General features: G+C 42.8%; 1 protein-coding gene across 3 annotated transcripts in view; it reads left to right on the top strand.

Moving 5' to 3' along the window:
• Positions 1-314: 314 nt before the first annotated feature.
• Positions 315-15566, top strand: part of ylpm1 (YLP motif containing 1) — a 64076-nt gene continuing 48824 nt past the window's right edge. For all 3 annotated transcript variants that reach the window (XR_008811405.1, XM_056294383.1, XM_056294385.1), the window contains exons 1-3: positions 315-1077; positions 7355-7564; positions 8509-8697. Coding sequence is in view for 2 of the 3 variants with exons in the window: in XM_056294383.1 (XP_056150358.1) it covers positions 571-1077; positions 7355-7564; positions 8509-8697 (906 nt within the window). In the remaining variant the exon portion in view is untranslated. The remainder of the gene's footprint in view (positions 1078-7354; positions 7565-8508; positions 8698-15566) is intronic.

Raw genomic sequence — 15566 nt, 5'->3', positions numbered from 1 at the left:
TAATAAAAATTAATCATACATTATATAGAAATAACTATTGATCCTCAACAATAAAACTAATTATTTTCCACCGTTGACTACTGTATTATGGACTATGCAAATAAATAAATTCACAAATAAAACTGACTTGTCTAGCATTAAGGTGGGAATTGTTGAACTGTTGTGTGATCGCCTGTTTTTAAACTACCCATCTAATAGCACGTTCTCTACACATTATAGGCGCTTAACTTTATATTTTCATTCATTCCCAGCGCGACGGAACCTTTACCGGAAGTGACGGTATATCTCAATTCCTATTCGTGTGTGCCCTCATCTAACGCTGGAGAGGAAACCACTTCGCGTTGTTATCCCAGACAATTTCTCCCCCTTATTATTTACCAAACAGTTTAATAATTGTGTCACACACAGGTAATCTCAATAATATTTATTTACGTGCTACCTGGTCATCTGACGAAAATATATTGCATTTTATGAAAGGTAGGTCAACTTTAGCTGACTAGCTTAGCTTTGTTGGGCACGTAGGCCCGTCCGTATGTGAGCACAAAGGCCTTTCAGGCCGCTTTTTCAAGCATGTATCCCTCTTGGGGAAACTATGGAGGCCATCAACCGCAGAATTTTAGCGGCCCCGGTCCCCGAAAGCAACAGATCGGCGGTGCGACGCCTCCGACGGGCGGCTTCGGGGGGTTCGATGCTCCTGCGGGCGGCTCCCTTTTTTCCAGTTTGCAGGAGCAGCACCGCCAGCAGATGCAGCAACTGCAGATGCTCCATCAAAAACAGCTCCAGTCGGTGTTGCATCACAACAACACAGCGAGAGAGTTTAGCGGCGGAGCCGCGGGCGGACCGTTCCCTGGATCGTCATGGAAGCCCGAGGGACCCGGCAGCACAGACGCTGGTTTCGGTGCTCCATCGTACTTCAAACAGGGCGATGCTCAGCCTTTACGAGGCCCGCAGGCCCCTCAATCCGACCAGCCACCTCCCCCTCCGCCGCAGCCCAAGGACGCGCAGCCGAAACCTCCCCCGCCAGAATCGGCCTCGGCTAAGACGTCCCCGGGTGATGGTACTCCGAAATCAAAAGAGGTAAACGAGTTAACCCTGGAGAACGAAAAGTCCTTTATGTGTAAAATGTGAACTGTTTGCTATTGATATGTTGTTACACGTGCTGCTGTAAAAGTATTTTATTTACCAAATCAGAATTGATAAACCCTGTTTGTTTAAAATCCCACTCTAGGCATGCAAGACTAAATACTGTATCTTCATTAATGCCTCTGAGCTTAAGTGAAATGTGATCAGGTTTAACCAGCTTGATTCTAAAACATGGAATGCAGTACCAATTTTTGCGACCCCTTTTCTGGCAAATGCAATTCGAGATTTACTGATTGTCTTTAACTTTAGGCAGACTTTTAGTTATGAGACTGGTCTAAATGTGAAACCTTTTTTTATTCAATCTCACAACATTTGACTATGTCATCTCAGATCGATAATTTCTCATTTTCTATTCATGGGAATTAAAAGTAAGCATTTATGAATGAAGAGCAAACTGTCCTTGTTTGGAAGGAACATTTTGTTTCATGTAGCTCACTGTAATCCGCTTTGAACTCCGTACATGTATTTGAAAAACTAAATGACCCATCATAACCAGGCATTACTTACATCTATAGTAGCTATTATTGGATAATAATCTATGAAGATTAGGCAAATAAGTACTGATGTATGAAAAAGCAGACTAGACCAATTTCTCTGTCTGGTTATTCTGTTCTTCTCCTACTCAAACATTTGGATGATTGTGAGAACAAAGATAGCTTGATATTGGGTGGCATTTGCCCCGAACTCTAAAAGCTGTTTTCAATGGAGTTTAGTTTAGTTTTTTCCTTATGACAACAGACAGGTGACGACAGATCGTGCAAAAATGTTTGTGAGCAGAGCAGTACATCACAACACAAACACAGTACCTTTTAATTATTAATTAGGGAAATATGCTCAGTATATCAAAGAAGTGTGAATCAGTTCATCTGGATACGACATTTATTGAAGGATACATTTCATCACTTGGGGCGGCATGGCTCAGGAAGTAGAGCGTGTCGTCTAATAATTGGAAGGTCGCTAGTTTGATCCCCGGCTCCTGCGGAGAGCATGTCAAAGTGTCCTTGCAAGACTTGGAACCCTTAACTGCTCCTGATGAGCAGGTTGGCATCTTGCATGACAGCCTCTGCCATCAGTGCATGAATGAATGGGTGAATGTGAGGCATACACTGTAAAGCGCTTTGAGTGGTCAGTAGACTAGAAAGCGCTTTAAATATGCAGTACATTTTACCATTTACTCATCTAAATGACCTCTTCAGTCTAAAGGCCCTGACACACCAGGCCGACGGTGAGTGTCTGTGACCCTAGTTTTTGTGGTGTGTCCCGCACCGTCGGCACTAATTGGAACCCTGTCGGCAGCTTTTTGGCCGATTCAGCATGTTGAATCGGTGGAGCCCGTCAGTGAGAGAGAGAGAGCACTCTGATTGGCTGTTCAGCTTAGCGAATCAGTGCAGAACGTACATGCTAGTTAGCCGTCGGCTGTAGTCTTTGCGGTGTGTTCAAGTACTACTTTTTGGCCCAGACGGCAGGCGACGTAAGGAGACGCAAAAGTCGGCCTTCGTCACCGCTAGTTGGTTTGGTGTGTATAGGCCCTAAACTGACTGCAGGTAGCCCCACCCTTATAAACAATACAGTTGCATAACGACCGAAACCAACGACCAGTTTCATATGCAAATATGGGCGTGACCATTAACTGCAGTTTCAATGGCCATGTGTACTTTCGCAGAGGATTTTGAAATGACTTAATGCATGCTCAATAACCCAGGTAAAATCAAAGAAGGTTGAATCAATTCATGTGCGTACAATGTTTATTGACAGATACGTTTCGTCTCTCAACTAAGTGACGTCTTAAATCTAAACTGACAGGTCAGTCAAAACTGGCCCATATTTACATATGAAACTGGTCATTGGTTTCGGTGGTTATGCATCTGTTGCCATCTTACAATGCTGTCATTGCAAACGTTCCCAAATCCTCTGTAAATAATACACATGGCCATTGAAACCATTTAAGTAATGGGGAGTGCAGTAGAGAGGTAAAGAAGAGAGTGCAGGCAGGGTGGAGTGGGTGGAGAAGAGTGTCAGGAGTGATTTGCAACAGAAGGGTACCAGCAGGAGTTAAAGGGAAGGTTTACAAGATGGTTGTGAGACCAGCTATGTTATATGGTTTGGAGACAGTGGCACTGACGGACAGACAGGAGGCGGAGCTGGAAGTGGCAGAGTTGAAGATGCTTAGATTTTCACTGGGTGTGACGAAGAAGGACAGGATTAGGAATGATTATATTAGAGGGACCGCTCAAGTTGGATGGTTTGGAGACAAAGCAATAGAGGCAAGATTGAGATGGCTTGGACATGTGTGGAGGAGAGATGCTGGGTATATTGGGAGAAGGATGCTGAATATGGAGCTGCCAGGAAAGAGGAAAAGAGGAAGGCCAAAGAGGAGGTTTATGGATGTGGTGAGGGAGGACATGCAGGTGGCTGGTGTTACAGAGGAAGACGCAGAAGATAGGAAGAAATGGAAACGGATGATCCGCTGTGGCAACCCCCATATTTACATATGAAACTGGTCATTGGTTCTGGTCGTTATGCAGCTGTATTGTTTATAAGGGGTGGGGTACCTGCAGTCAGTTTGGACTGAAGATGTCACTTAGTTGATTGATGAATCCAGATGAATTGATTCAACCTTACTGAATTTTCTTACCTGGATTATTGAGCATGCATCAAGACATGAAACGTATCTGTTAGTGAATGTGTCCAGATGAATTGATTCAACGTTCTTTGAGGATTTGGGAATGTTTTCAATCACAGCATTGTAAGATGGCGACAGATGTACTCTAGGAAACAAAAATCAAACAACCTCCCCAGGCTGAACAATCACACACGAGTCCTTAAAAGACTGTAGAAAATCTGAACAAAGATGGAAGGTCAAACAAGTCCGGAATAGCACATAACACCCTTAGAAACCACATGTTAATATACCAGAAAGCAGTTAAGGATGCGAGATAATCTTAGTTCTTTGAATTGATATGTAGAAATAACCACAATCCTAAAGTTCTCTTAAGGGTAATTGATTCTGTCATTAATGGTCCATCCACTTCTTTTTTTGAACCTGATGTTGAGCTGTCTGAAAAATCTCACTCTTTTTGTAAATAAGGTAGAAAATATCAGGTCCCAAATCCAGCCTGACCCTTGCATTCTTTGCATTCCCCATGTTAATTCTGCCTCTTTTACCCAGTTTCAACCCATTACAATTTCACCGTTGAGACTACACGCTCCCATATGAACTCTTCCTCCTTTATCTTAGACATCATCTCCACTTAGCTGCTCAATGAAGTATTTTCTACTGTTTGCCCTGTTATTCTGCAAATTCTTAATAATTCTCTGGCCTCTGGTTCTTTTCCAGGCAGTCTTAATTATGCCATTGTTCACACATTACTAAAGAAACCTAATTTGGATCCCCTGTCCTTAAGTAAGGCGGCACGGTGGCGCAGTGGTTAATGCGGTCGCCTCACAGCAAAAAGGTCTTGGGTTCGAGCCCCGGGGTAGTTCAACCTTGGTTGGTCATCCCGGGTTGTCTTCTGTGTGGGGTTTGCATGTTCTCCCCATGCCTGCATGGGTTTCCTCCGGGGGCTCCAGTTTCCTCCCACAGTCCAAAGACATGTAAGTCAGGTGAATTGGCCATACTAAATTGCCCCTAAGAATGTGTGTGTGTGTGTGTGTGTGTGTGTGTGTGTGTGTGTGTGTGTGTGTGTGTGTGTGTGTGTGTGTGTGTGTGTGTGTGTGTGTGTGTGTGTGTGTGTGTGTGTGTGTGTGTGTGTGTGTGTGTGTGTGTGTGAGAGAGTGTGTGAGAGTGAGAGCCCTGTGATGGCCTGGCAGCCTGTCCAGGGTGTCTCCCCACCTGCCACCCAATGACTGCTGGGATAGGCTCCAGCATCCCCGTGACCCTGAGAGCAGGATAAGCGGCTAGATAATGAATGGATGTCCTTAAGTAATTCCAGACCAATCTTCAAATTGTCTTTTCATTTTTATCCAAGTTAATCGAAAAAGTAATTTCATCAGAATTGATATCTTTTATGAATACTAATAGTTTTTTTTTTTTTAAAGAATTTCCAGTCTGGTTTTAGAGCACTTCATAGTGCCGATTACCCTGTCGCTCAGAGGCCCCTGCTGCCGATCGACCTGGTCACGGCTCTTTCCTGTCCTGGCCCCACAGTGGTGGAATGAACTCCCCACTGATGTCAGGACAGCGGAGTCGCTGCCCATCTTTCGGCACAGGTTGAAAACTCACCTCTTCAAGAACTACTACCCTGTTACTTGCTCTTAGCACTTATTGTGTTCACTCATTTAAAAAACAAAAAAAAATCTCTTTCTTGCACTTTTACTTTAGCACTGGTTTTGCTCTTAGATGCTTGTTTAGATGCAATTATGACCTCTGATGACTAGTAGTTTTCCTGATTTCCTATGTTAAATGCACTTATTGTAAGTCGCTTTGGATAAAAGCATCGGCTAAATGACTGTAATGTGATGTAATGTAATGTACTGAGACAGCTCTAGTTAAGGTTATGAATGACCTACTGCTGATTGCAGACAGAGGTGACTGCATGATTTTAGTTCTTTTAGACTTAAGTGCTGCCTTTGACACAGTCGATCACAGCATCCCCTTATATCACTTCAAGATCTGGGTTGGCATCAAGGGCTCGGCTCTTTGCTTATTACGCTCTTACCTCACCAACAGAACTTTTTCTGTTGTTCTGAATAACTACTTCCTCGATGACTCAGTTGAGTTGTGGTGTCCCTCAAGCCCTTCAGTTCTCTATATACATGCTTCCTCTTGGCCAGGTTATTTATAATCATGTGTTTTACCATTCTAATGCTGAACATACTCGGTTATACATGCCACTAAAACCCAAAGATCCTAGCGCCCTAGCAAATCTCACAACTTGGCTCTCTGATATTAAATACTGGATTTCCCAGAATTTTCTCAAATTTAATGATAAGTCTGAGGTTATTCTGTTTGGTTCCCCAAATTCCATCAGTCCTTTTGGTACTAATCTTGGTGGTCTGTCAAATAGTCTTAAGGAGGCTGCTAGGAATCTAGGGGTAATATTCAACGCTAACCTTTGTTTTGATAATCAAATCAAACTGTTGTTTATTCATATTTTCTCCAGTTCAAGGTAATCTCTAAAATTAGGCCATTTTTATCAATTGTTGATCTACAAAAATGTGTACATGCTTTTATCTATTCTTGGCTTGATTATTGCAACACACTTAACTCCAGTATCAGCCAGGGCTCCCTCCACCATCTGCAGTTGGTACAAAATGCCATTACTTGAATCATTACCGGGACAAAGAGGCATGATCATATTTAAAGCTCCATATTCAGAGGATAAAATGTGCTATTTAAATAAAGTTATTATCATTATTACAAAGTTATTAAGAGTTAAATACTGGCCTACTTCCTTGTTTAACACCTAATAAACTTTAATAATTACTGGTCAATTCTGTAATAGGACAATGGTATGCTAAGGCCATGAATTTAAACACACCAATTCAGATACTTGTTTTAATAATTTGTTTGAAGCTAGTGAGTCAAGCAAACGGATAGAGATAATTTGCATAGGTTTATTTCCACAATGTCTCTAGCACATTAAAAAGTTATATTTAACATTCAAATCTAGTTTTAAAAATGCAGCTGGAGATTTTTTCCCCTACTTGTATAAGTTAAAAGTTATGCTGTTTCAAATTTTGGACTGGTGAATGATTTAATGAATTTGCACAGTTTAAGAATATATAGCCTGGTTGATTTTATAAAGTAACCTACTGAACCACACATCCAAAACATATCAGTTTTACTCTTCCTCACTAATTTTCCTTCTCTGTTTGTCTTTCTCTCTTTCCCTTTGTTTCCGTTTGTCACATCTATTACAACTTTTGCCCGACTTGCAATTTTCCTATCATCTAGTCAGGCTGATAACCCAAGTATTGTCATAAGAGTTCAATAATTAAACGAAGTCCTCTCAAAATTTGGGTGCACATATCCAGTCTAATAGTTTTCTGGATCCCTGTTAATCTGGCAACATTGCTATGTTTACTTCACCATTAATGCAAAGCCAAGTATATTATGTTTTCACCTAGTCTTATCTATTATTTTACTATCCAAGGGCACGTAACATTTTAATTGTCAACTCCTCAAGTACACCACTGCCAGTTTACCATTTAATTACTAGTACCCAATCTATCTGCTATTGTCCGATTAATCCTCTTGTTTTTATGATAGGATCAACAACAATATTGGTACCATCAACACCTTCAAAATCTACAGAAGCTGAAGCATGAAAAAGCCAAACAGAATCAGGGGGATGGTCCTATGCTGCTGCCACCTCCTATCCAGCAAACTCCCCCTCCTCCAACAGAGTCTCCAAAAAGTGCCCCACCGCCACCTCCCCCTAAAGAGGAACCTCCAGTTCCACCTCCACCCCCTGAGGAGGTAATTATACCCAAAACTGCGAAAGGACATGTGAGTGTCACTGTTTTAATGTTGTTATAATCAGTAACAGAAAAATCTTCTTAACGATTCCTACGGTGTATTTCTGTCATCCTCATGTGAGTGAGATGCATTTAGAAAAAAAAACAAAAAACTACTCAACCTTCAGGGCATGTGAGGATCTCACATTAAATCACTGGTTATGTGGTTGTTTACTCTAGTTTGTCTGTGAACACACCACTCTCTCCCTGCACTTTGTGGCTCACTTTGAGTGGCGAGTGGTGAGATCGCCTGAGCTAAGGACATTTCCTTTTCTCTGTTGGCTGACTATTTTATATGTTTTTCACTTTTAACATCGTTAGCTCTGTAGTTTTTGTATGTTATGTCTTTTTAGTTAATGTGATTGTACTCCGTGTCAGAACAGCTTCTCTTATGCTAGATTTCCACTTGGAGAATAAACTCGACGGATCCCGTTCATTTAGTTGGCCGTATGGCGAGAAAAGTTGAAGATAATTTAATGCAAATGAATACCAAATTCCATCGTACTGACTAAGCTCCTATCAGTACTGTAGTCACGCCAACATCTTTGGATGAGCTATGCTAACTCTCATTATCCAACTTAAGCAGTTCTAGAAAATTCCACAATAGTCTAAGGGCATGGTCGGTAAAACAGTGCTTGTTGAACAAGTGTCACACATTTTACAAGACAAGGAGTGGACATGTAGCATTACAATGAAATCTTAAAATGTTAGATAAGTTTGACTTCAGTTAGCTCTCTTTTTTTGCCATACATGTTTGCATCCCTGAGTTCAGGTTCATGTTGGCTCATTCCTTTTTGTCTATTACATTCTGACAGATGTTGCTAATGTAACTTCACAATGTGGGGGTTCTGTGGGCATTTCGAGCTCTTTGAGGTTTGTTTGTTTGTTTGTTTGTTTGTTTGTTAGCCGGAAGTCCCTAAAGATCCAGAGGAGGCTGCCCGTCTGCAGCAGTTGCAGGCTGCAGCAGCCCAGTGGCAGCAAGTTCAACAGCAGAGGGCTGGTATGCAATACCAGGCACTCATGCAACAGCATGAAAAACTACAGCATATCCTGGAAAAGTATCAACAGTTGATTCAGCAACCAGCAAATATACAGGTATTGCAACAGTTTTTTCCTTGAATATTGTACTTGCACACACTACTACTACCTTCAGCTGCTCCCGTTAGGGGTTGCCATAGCGGCTCATCTGTTTCTATCTCTTCCTGCCCTCTGCATCTTCCTCTTGTCATGCCAGCCACCTGCATGTCCTCCCTCACCACATCCATAAACCTCCTCTTTGGCCTTCCTCTTCCTCTTCCCTGGCAGCTCCATATTCAGCACCCTTCTACCAATATATCCAGCATCTCTCCTCCACACATGTCCAACCATCTCAATCTTGCCTCTCTTGCTTTGTCTCCAACTGTCCAACCCGAGCTGCCCCTCTACTATACTTGTTTGTAATCCTGTCCTTCTTCATCACTCCCAATGAAAATCTTAGCAACATCAACTCTGCCACCTCCAGCTCCGCCTCCTGTCTTTTTGTCAGTGCCACTGTCTCTAAACCATAGAACATAGCTGGTTTCACTACCATCTTCTAAACCTTCCCTTTAACTCTTGCTGGTACCCTTCTGTTACAAATGACTTCTGACGCTCTTCTCCACCCACTCCACCCTGCCTGCACTCTCTTCTTCACCTCTCTTCTGCACTGCCCGTTACTTTGAACAGTTGACCCCAAGTATTTAAACTCTCATACGCCTTCGTCACCCCTACTCCTTGCATCCTCACCATTCCACTGTTCTCCCTCTCGTTCACACATATGTATTCCGTCCTGCTCCTACTGACTTTCATTCCTCTTATCTCCAGTACATACCTCCACCTCTCCAGGCTCTGCTCAACCTGCACTCTACTCCTGCTACAGACCACAATGTCATCCATGAACATCATAGTCCATGGAGACTCCTGCCTGATCTCGTCTGTCAACCTGTCCATCACCATTTCAAACAAGGGTTCAGAGCTGATCCTTGATGTAATCCCACCTCCACCTTGAACCCATATGTCATTCCAACCACACACCTCACCATTGTCACACTGCCCTCATGCATATCTTGCACTACTCCTATATCCTTTTCTGCCACTCCCAACTTCCTCATACAATACCACATCCCCTCCCTCGGCACGCTGTCATATGCTTTCTCTAAATCCAAATAGAAAAATTGTAACTCCTTCTGACCTTCGCTATACTTCTCCATCAACATTCTCAAAGCAAACATCGCATCTGTAGTGCTCTTCGTGGCATGAAACCATACTGCTGCTCGCTGTTCGTCACCTCTCCTCTTAACCTTGCTTCTACTACTCTTTCCCCATATCTTAACACTAGAACGACCAAGGCGGTCATTTTGACCATTTTGGGTTTTCAAAGTTTAATAACTTGTGGGGGGAAAAAGGTGCAGACCTGCCGCTCCCTGAATACTCCTAAAATTGTATATATTTGCATTAAAATGAATTTAGATCAATTGCACAAAAAAAAAGTTATGATAAGCTCTACCTAAGTTCCGGTCATTGTTTGGGGCTGTTTCAATGGGTTTTTTTTCAGTTCTTTTTATACATTTCACTTTTTATAGGCCTTGTTACGTTTGTTAGATTAGCAGATTCACTATCCCCTCATCCAACCGTTTTCTCTCTCATTTTTTTCATTCATCAGCCCTTCAAAGTACTCCTTCCACCTTCTCAACACACTCGTCTCGCTTTTCAACACATTTTCATCACTGTCCTTGATCGCCCTAACCTGCTGCACATCCTTCCCAGCTCGGTCTCTCTGTCTAGCCAATTGGTACAAGTCCTTTTCTCCTTCCTTAGTGTCTAACCTCTCATACAACTCACTATACGCCTTTTCCTTTGCCTTCGCCACCTCTCTCTTTGCTTTACGCTACATCTCCTAGAACTCCTGTCTACTTTCTTCATCTCTCTGACTATCCCACTTCTTCTTTGCCAACCTCTTCCTCTGTATACTTTGCTGTACTTCCTCATTCCACCACCAAGTCTCCTTGTCTTCCTTCCTCTGTCCAGATGACACACCAAGTACCTTCCTAGCTGTCTCCCTCACTATTTCTGCAGTGGTTGCCCAGCCATCTGGCAACTATTCACTATCACCACCCAGTAACTGTCTTAACTCCTCCTTGAACTCCACACAATAGTCTTCCTTCTTCAGTTTCCACCATTTGATCCTTGGCTCTGCCTTCACTCTCTTCCTCTTCTTGGTCTCCAAAGTCATCCTACAGACCACTATCCGATGCTGCCTAGCTACTTTCTCCCCTGTCACCACCTTGCGGTCTCAAATCCCTTTCAGATCGTGCCTCTTACATAAGATATAGTCCACCTGTGTGCACTTTCCTCCACTCTTCCATGTCACTCTGTTTTCCTCCCTCTTCTTGAAATATGTATTCACCACAGCCATTTTTATCCTCTTTACAAAATTTACCATAATCTGTCCTTCCATATTCCTCTCTTTGACACCATACCTACCCATCACCTCCTCATCACCTCTCTTCCCTTCACCAACATGCCCATTGAAGTCCGCTCCAATCACCACTCTCTCCTCCTTGGGTACACTCTCTACCACTTCATCCAACTCACTTCAGAATTCTTCTTTTTCTTCCATCTCACACCCAACTTGCAGGGCATATGCGCTGATAACATTCATCAACACATCTTCGATTTCCAGCTTCAAACTCATCACTCTGTCCGACACTCTCTTCACCTCCAACACACTCTTGACATATTCTTATATACCCCTACCCCATTTCTTCTCCCATTCGCACCACCATGGTAGAAGAGTTAGAACATACCTCCAATGCTCCTAGCCTTACTGCTCTTCTACATGGTCTCCTGCACCCGCAGTACATCTGCCTCCCTTCTCTCCATCATATTAGCCAGCTCTCTCCCTTTGCCGGTCATAGTGCCAACATTCTAAGTTCCGACTCGGATCTCCACACTCTTACCCTTCCTGCTATCCTGCTGCCTCTGGACATGCCTTCCCCCTCTCCTCCTTCACCCAACAGTTGCATAGTTTCCACCGGCATCCTGCTGGCCAACAGTACTGGTGACAGTCGTTAGTAACCTGGGCTTTGACCGATCCAGTATAGAAATCTGATTTATGATCCGTATATTTGATTTGGCAAAGGTTTAATACCGGATGCCCTTCCTGACGCAACCCTCCCCACTTAAATGGTGTTGGGACCGGCACTAGAATGCACTGGCTTGTGTCCCCAGCCCTCAGTGGCTGGGTTGCACACAGTTTTTTGTTAATTTATTTAGGTCAACTTTAAACTCGTTGGTTATCTCAATAACCCTTGTAATAAAAACCTATCATTAGGGCTGACTCGATTGGCAACAGGTATGGGCACAAGTCCATCAATACTGGGATGACATCCAGCGCTTTACCTATACCCCCGTCCATAGGGTTAGTGGTTTTGTCAGGAAGGGTATCTGACGTAAAATTAAGCCAAATCATAATGCGAATTGACAAGACCATACCGAATCGGTTGAGGCTCCATATGGGATCGGTTGAGGCTCGGGTTAACAGCGGCTGTCATTGTTGCTGTGCCCTCACAAGGGGCAGTTTTTTACAGTTTCTGATGAAAACTGTAGAAGCCGCTGTGGCGACCCTTGAGAAACAGGGAACAAGCCGAAAGAAGAAGATTAGGACTGACTTGAATGCTTTAAAGCTTTGATTCTTTTTTTTTTTGTATTGTGTATCGGAAGATTGAAACAACGATTTTCTCCTACTCACCAGAAGCTGCGTTGTAGCCAACATCACTGATGGCAACATTTTGCAAGCTATTGAACTCCATCATATTAAAAAAGAAAAAAAAACAACAGTTTAACCAGGTCTCAAGAGCTAAATCCTTATTTTGGCCAGCACAATTCATCACTGTGAATTGTGGATGACGTGGGCATTGTGGTTTTCTCTGAATGTATTCTCAGACTGCCACGACAACAAGTTTGTTTTCTATGTAAACAAGATACTGCGCATGCTCAGGAACTTGCCAGCGCACCAATATAAGAGCGAGCACTAACATAGGCAGGATTTCAGGTTACAAGTCACGCCGGCTTCACACCGACTTGATGGAGTAGCGCCTTCATGTCCTTAAACTCCACTCTGCGTCAGGCCAACGCTGTAGAGAAGTCTGGGAATATATGGATCCTTTTCCCCATGTATGACAGCTGTCCACGTTCACGGGATGCATGGATAATCAGCTCCTTCGTCTGGTAATAGTGCAGCCGCACCAGCATGGCTCTCGGAGGTTTCCCTGATGGCGGTTTGGCTGTGAGGGTGCAATGTGCTCTGTTTGTAACCGGCGAGTTGGCGAAAGTTTCCTCGCCCAGGATTTCCTTCGAAAAGGGGCCCGAGAAGGCAGTCGGGTTGGTGCCCTCTTCGCCCTCAGATAAGCCAACCACACGTATGTTCTGTCGACGGGAGCGATTTTCTTGGTCATCCACTGCGGCTTTGAGCTTGGTGTTGTCTGCAGCCTGGGCGGCACAACGCTTCTCCAGCTCTGACAGCCTGTCTGTCACTTCATTTTGGGAGGTTTCCAGGGCAGCGATTTTATTTGCGTGGTCAGTCACTGATGTCTGTAGTGAAGCTATTGTGGAACGAAGTTCTTCAACTATTTCTTTGCGCATAGTTAGAGCTGTTGCATGAAATTCAGCCATAATCTCGGCCTGTAGCGCTTTCACCTCTGTGCGGATCAATCAATCAGTCAATCAAGTCAATCAAGTTGCATTTTATATAGCGCTTTTCTAGCTGCAACAGCCACTCAAAGTGCTTTACATTTCTGGTCAAATCTGAATTTCAGACACCTGTTACAATAGAACACAAGCCGTTTTCTGTACAATTGCTACCTATTTCGTTTGCATAAGGTCACCGAAATGTGATTTACAACGATTAACTTATTCACACGTGTAAAAGATTTGACATGGGCCATTTGAGACTATTGATATTAAGCAGACCAGTGACAGACCGTAGTTGGTATGTGAAGAATGGATCGTCGATAGCAGTGGAATGGTCACCAGAAACTACAAATTTATTTTCCTGCACCTAACATTGCCATTTCCATTATTACCACGTGGGATGAATCAGAGTCTCTGAATAGCACACAGGCGTTTGCATATCAACACAGCCGAATGGGTCTCCATGTTAACTGTTCGAATAGATTTAATCATTTCAGCGCATGCCAGGCTAACCACATGCATAAACATCAGTTGTCACTCAACAAGTCAAACAGACTGACAGATGGTGGTGATCATTTCGTCCTCGGTGTTCAGGTCTGCCATTTTATCTGTTATTTAGCTAGCTAACAGAGAGCTGTCGGTCAGCTTTGTTGATTTGCTGTTTCTCATGCGGTTCTTATTTCTTCTGGACATTAAGAATTAATTAGTAGCAAATTACAGCAACAATGTGCACTGTTTCGAGAATTCAATTGCTGTATTTGTAGGAAATATATGAAAGTTCAGTGGACAGACTTTGGAACACGTCCTCACTCAGTCATGTCAAAACTGGAAGTCAGCATTTATTCTTAACCCATTGGTAGGTAGGCAGTACTGACCCTGAGGTTTCTTCCTATTTTTTTCTCCCTGTTAAAGGATTTTTTTTAGGGATTTGTTCCTTATCCGATGAGAGGATCTAAGGACAGGATGTTGTGTTGCTGTAAAGCCCACTGAGGCAAATTTATAATTTGTGATATTGGGCTATACAAATAAAATTGACTTGACTTGACATCCAGAACACTATGGATTTTGTGGATTAGGTGAGGGACATCATTAGGTGGGTGGATGAAAGAATAGTCTCGTATGATGTTATGTCCCTCTTCATGTGCGTTCCTGTTGCTGAAGCAGTGGAGATAGTCCATATGAAATTACAGGATGACCCCACCTTTAGCAACTGGACTACCCTTAACACTGACCAAGTGTGTCTGCTTTTGCAGCTGTGTCTTCAGTCCACGTACCTCACATACAGAGGACCGTACTATAGGCAGAAACATGGGTGTGCTATAGTTTCCTCAGTTTCACCTATAGTTGCCAACTTGTATTTGGAGGGGGACTCCACCTAGCCATTGGTTCAGATATGTGGAGGAGACCCGTATTAAAATTAATATCAGGAGGTACCACATTTCACTGACCACATTAACTCGGTGGACAACTACATCATTTTCTCCAGGGAGGATGTGGAAAAAAGGCTAGTCTTAGACTGAAATTGCAATTGGTGATGGGGGACATTTGATGATGTTTACTGTAAGCCAACACATACTGATCAGTACTTTATTCTAGTCAAGTCAAACTTTATTTTTAAAACACATTTCATACACAAGCAACACAATATGCTTTACATAAAGTGACAATACAGTCGAAACAATCATAAAAGTGCAAATGTAGAAAATAAATATGCACATCAAGGCAAGGCAAGGCAAGCCAAGTTTATTTGTATAGCACCTTAAAAAAAGCATAAAATAAGATAAATAAAAGTACAGGCAAATTTTATAAAAGTACAGACAAGTTTAAAACTGAGTTAGTAAAATAAATAAAAGTGCCATAAAAACTGATTAATTAAAAGTAGCAACAGTCGGGGGAGAATATATAAAAATAGCAAAATGTACGAAACATACACACACACACAAAGAACTTAGCCATAGACTGTTTTGAAAAGTAAGGTTTTTAACCTGCTTTTAAATGTGTCCAGTGTGGGGGCCTCTCTCAGGTCCTCAGGCAGGGCGTTCCATCTATTTGGGGTGTAAATACAAAATGCAGCTTCCCCTGCTCTAGACCTAGCACGAGGGATGGTTAAAAGACCGCTGCCATTGGACCTGAGAGTTCTTGCTGGTTTGTAAGTAATTAGCATGTCTTATTGTATAGTGTGGTACAAGGCCATTTAGCGCTTTGTATATAATTAACAGAATTTTAGAATTGATTCTAGTTATGACGGGGAGCCA

The sequence above is a fragment of the Lampris incognitus genome, chromosome 15, assembly GCF_029633865.1.
Source record: "Lampris incognitus isolate fLamInc1 chromosome 15, fLamInc1.hap2, whole genome shotgun sequence".
NCBI lineage: Eukaryota > Metazoa > Chordata > Actinopteri > Lampriformes > Lampridae > Lampris > Lampris incognitus.
This window is presented reverse-complemented; position numbering and strand designations above follow the sequence as displayed.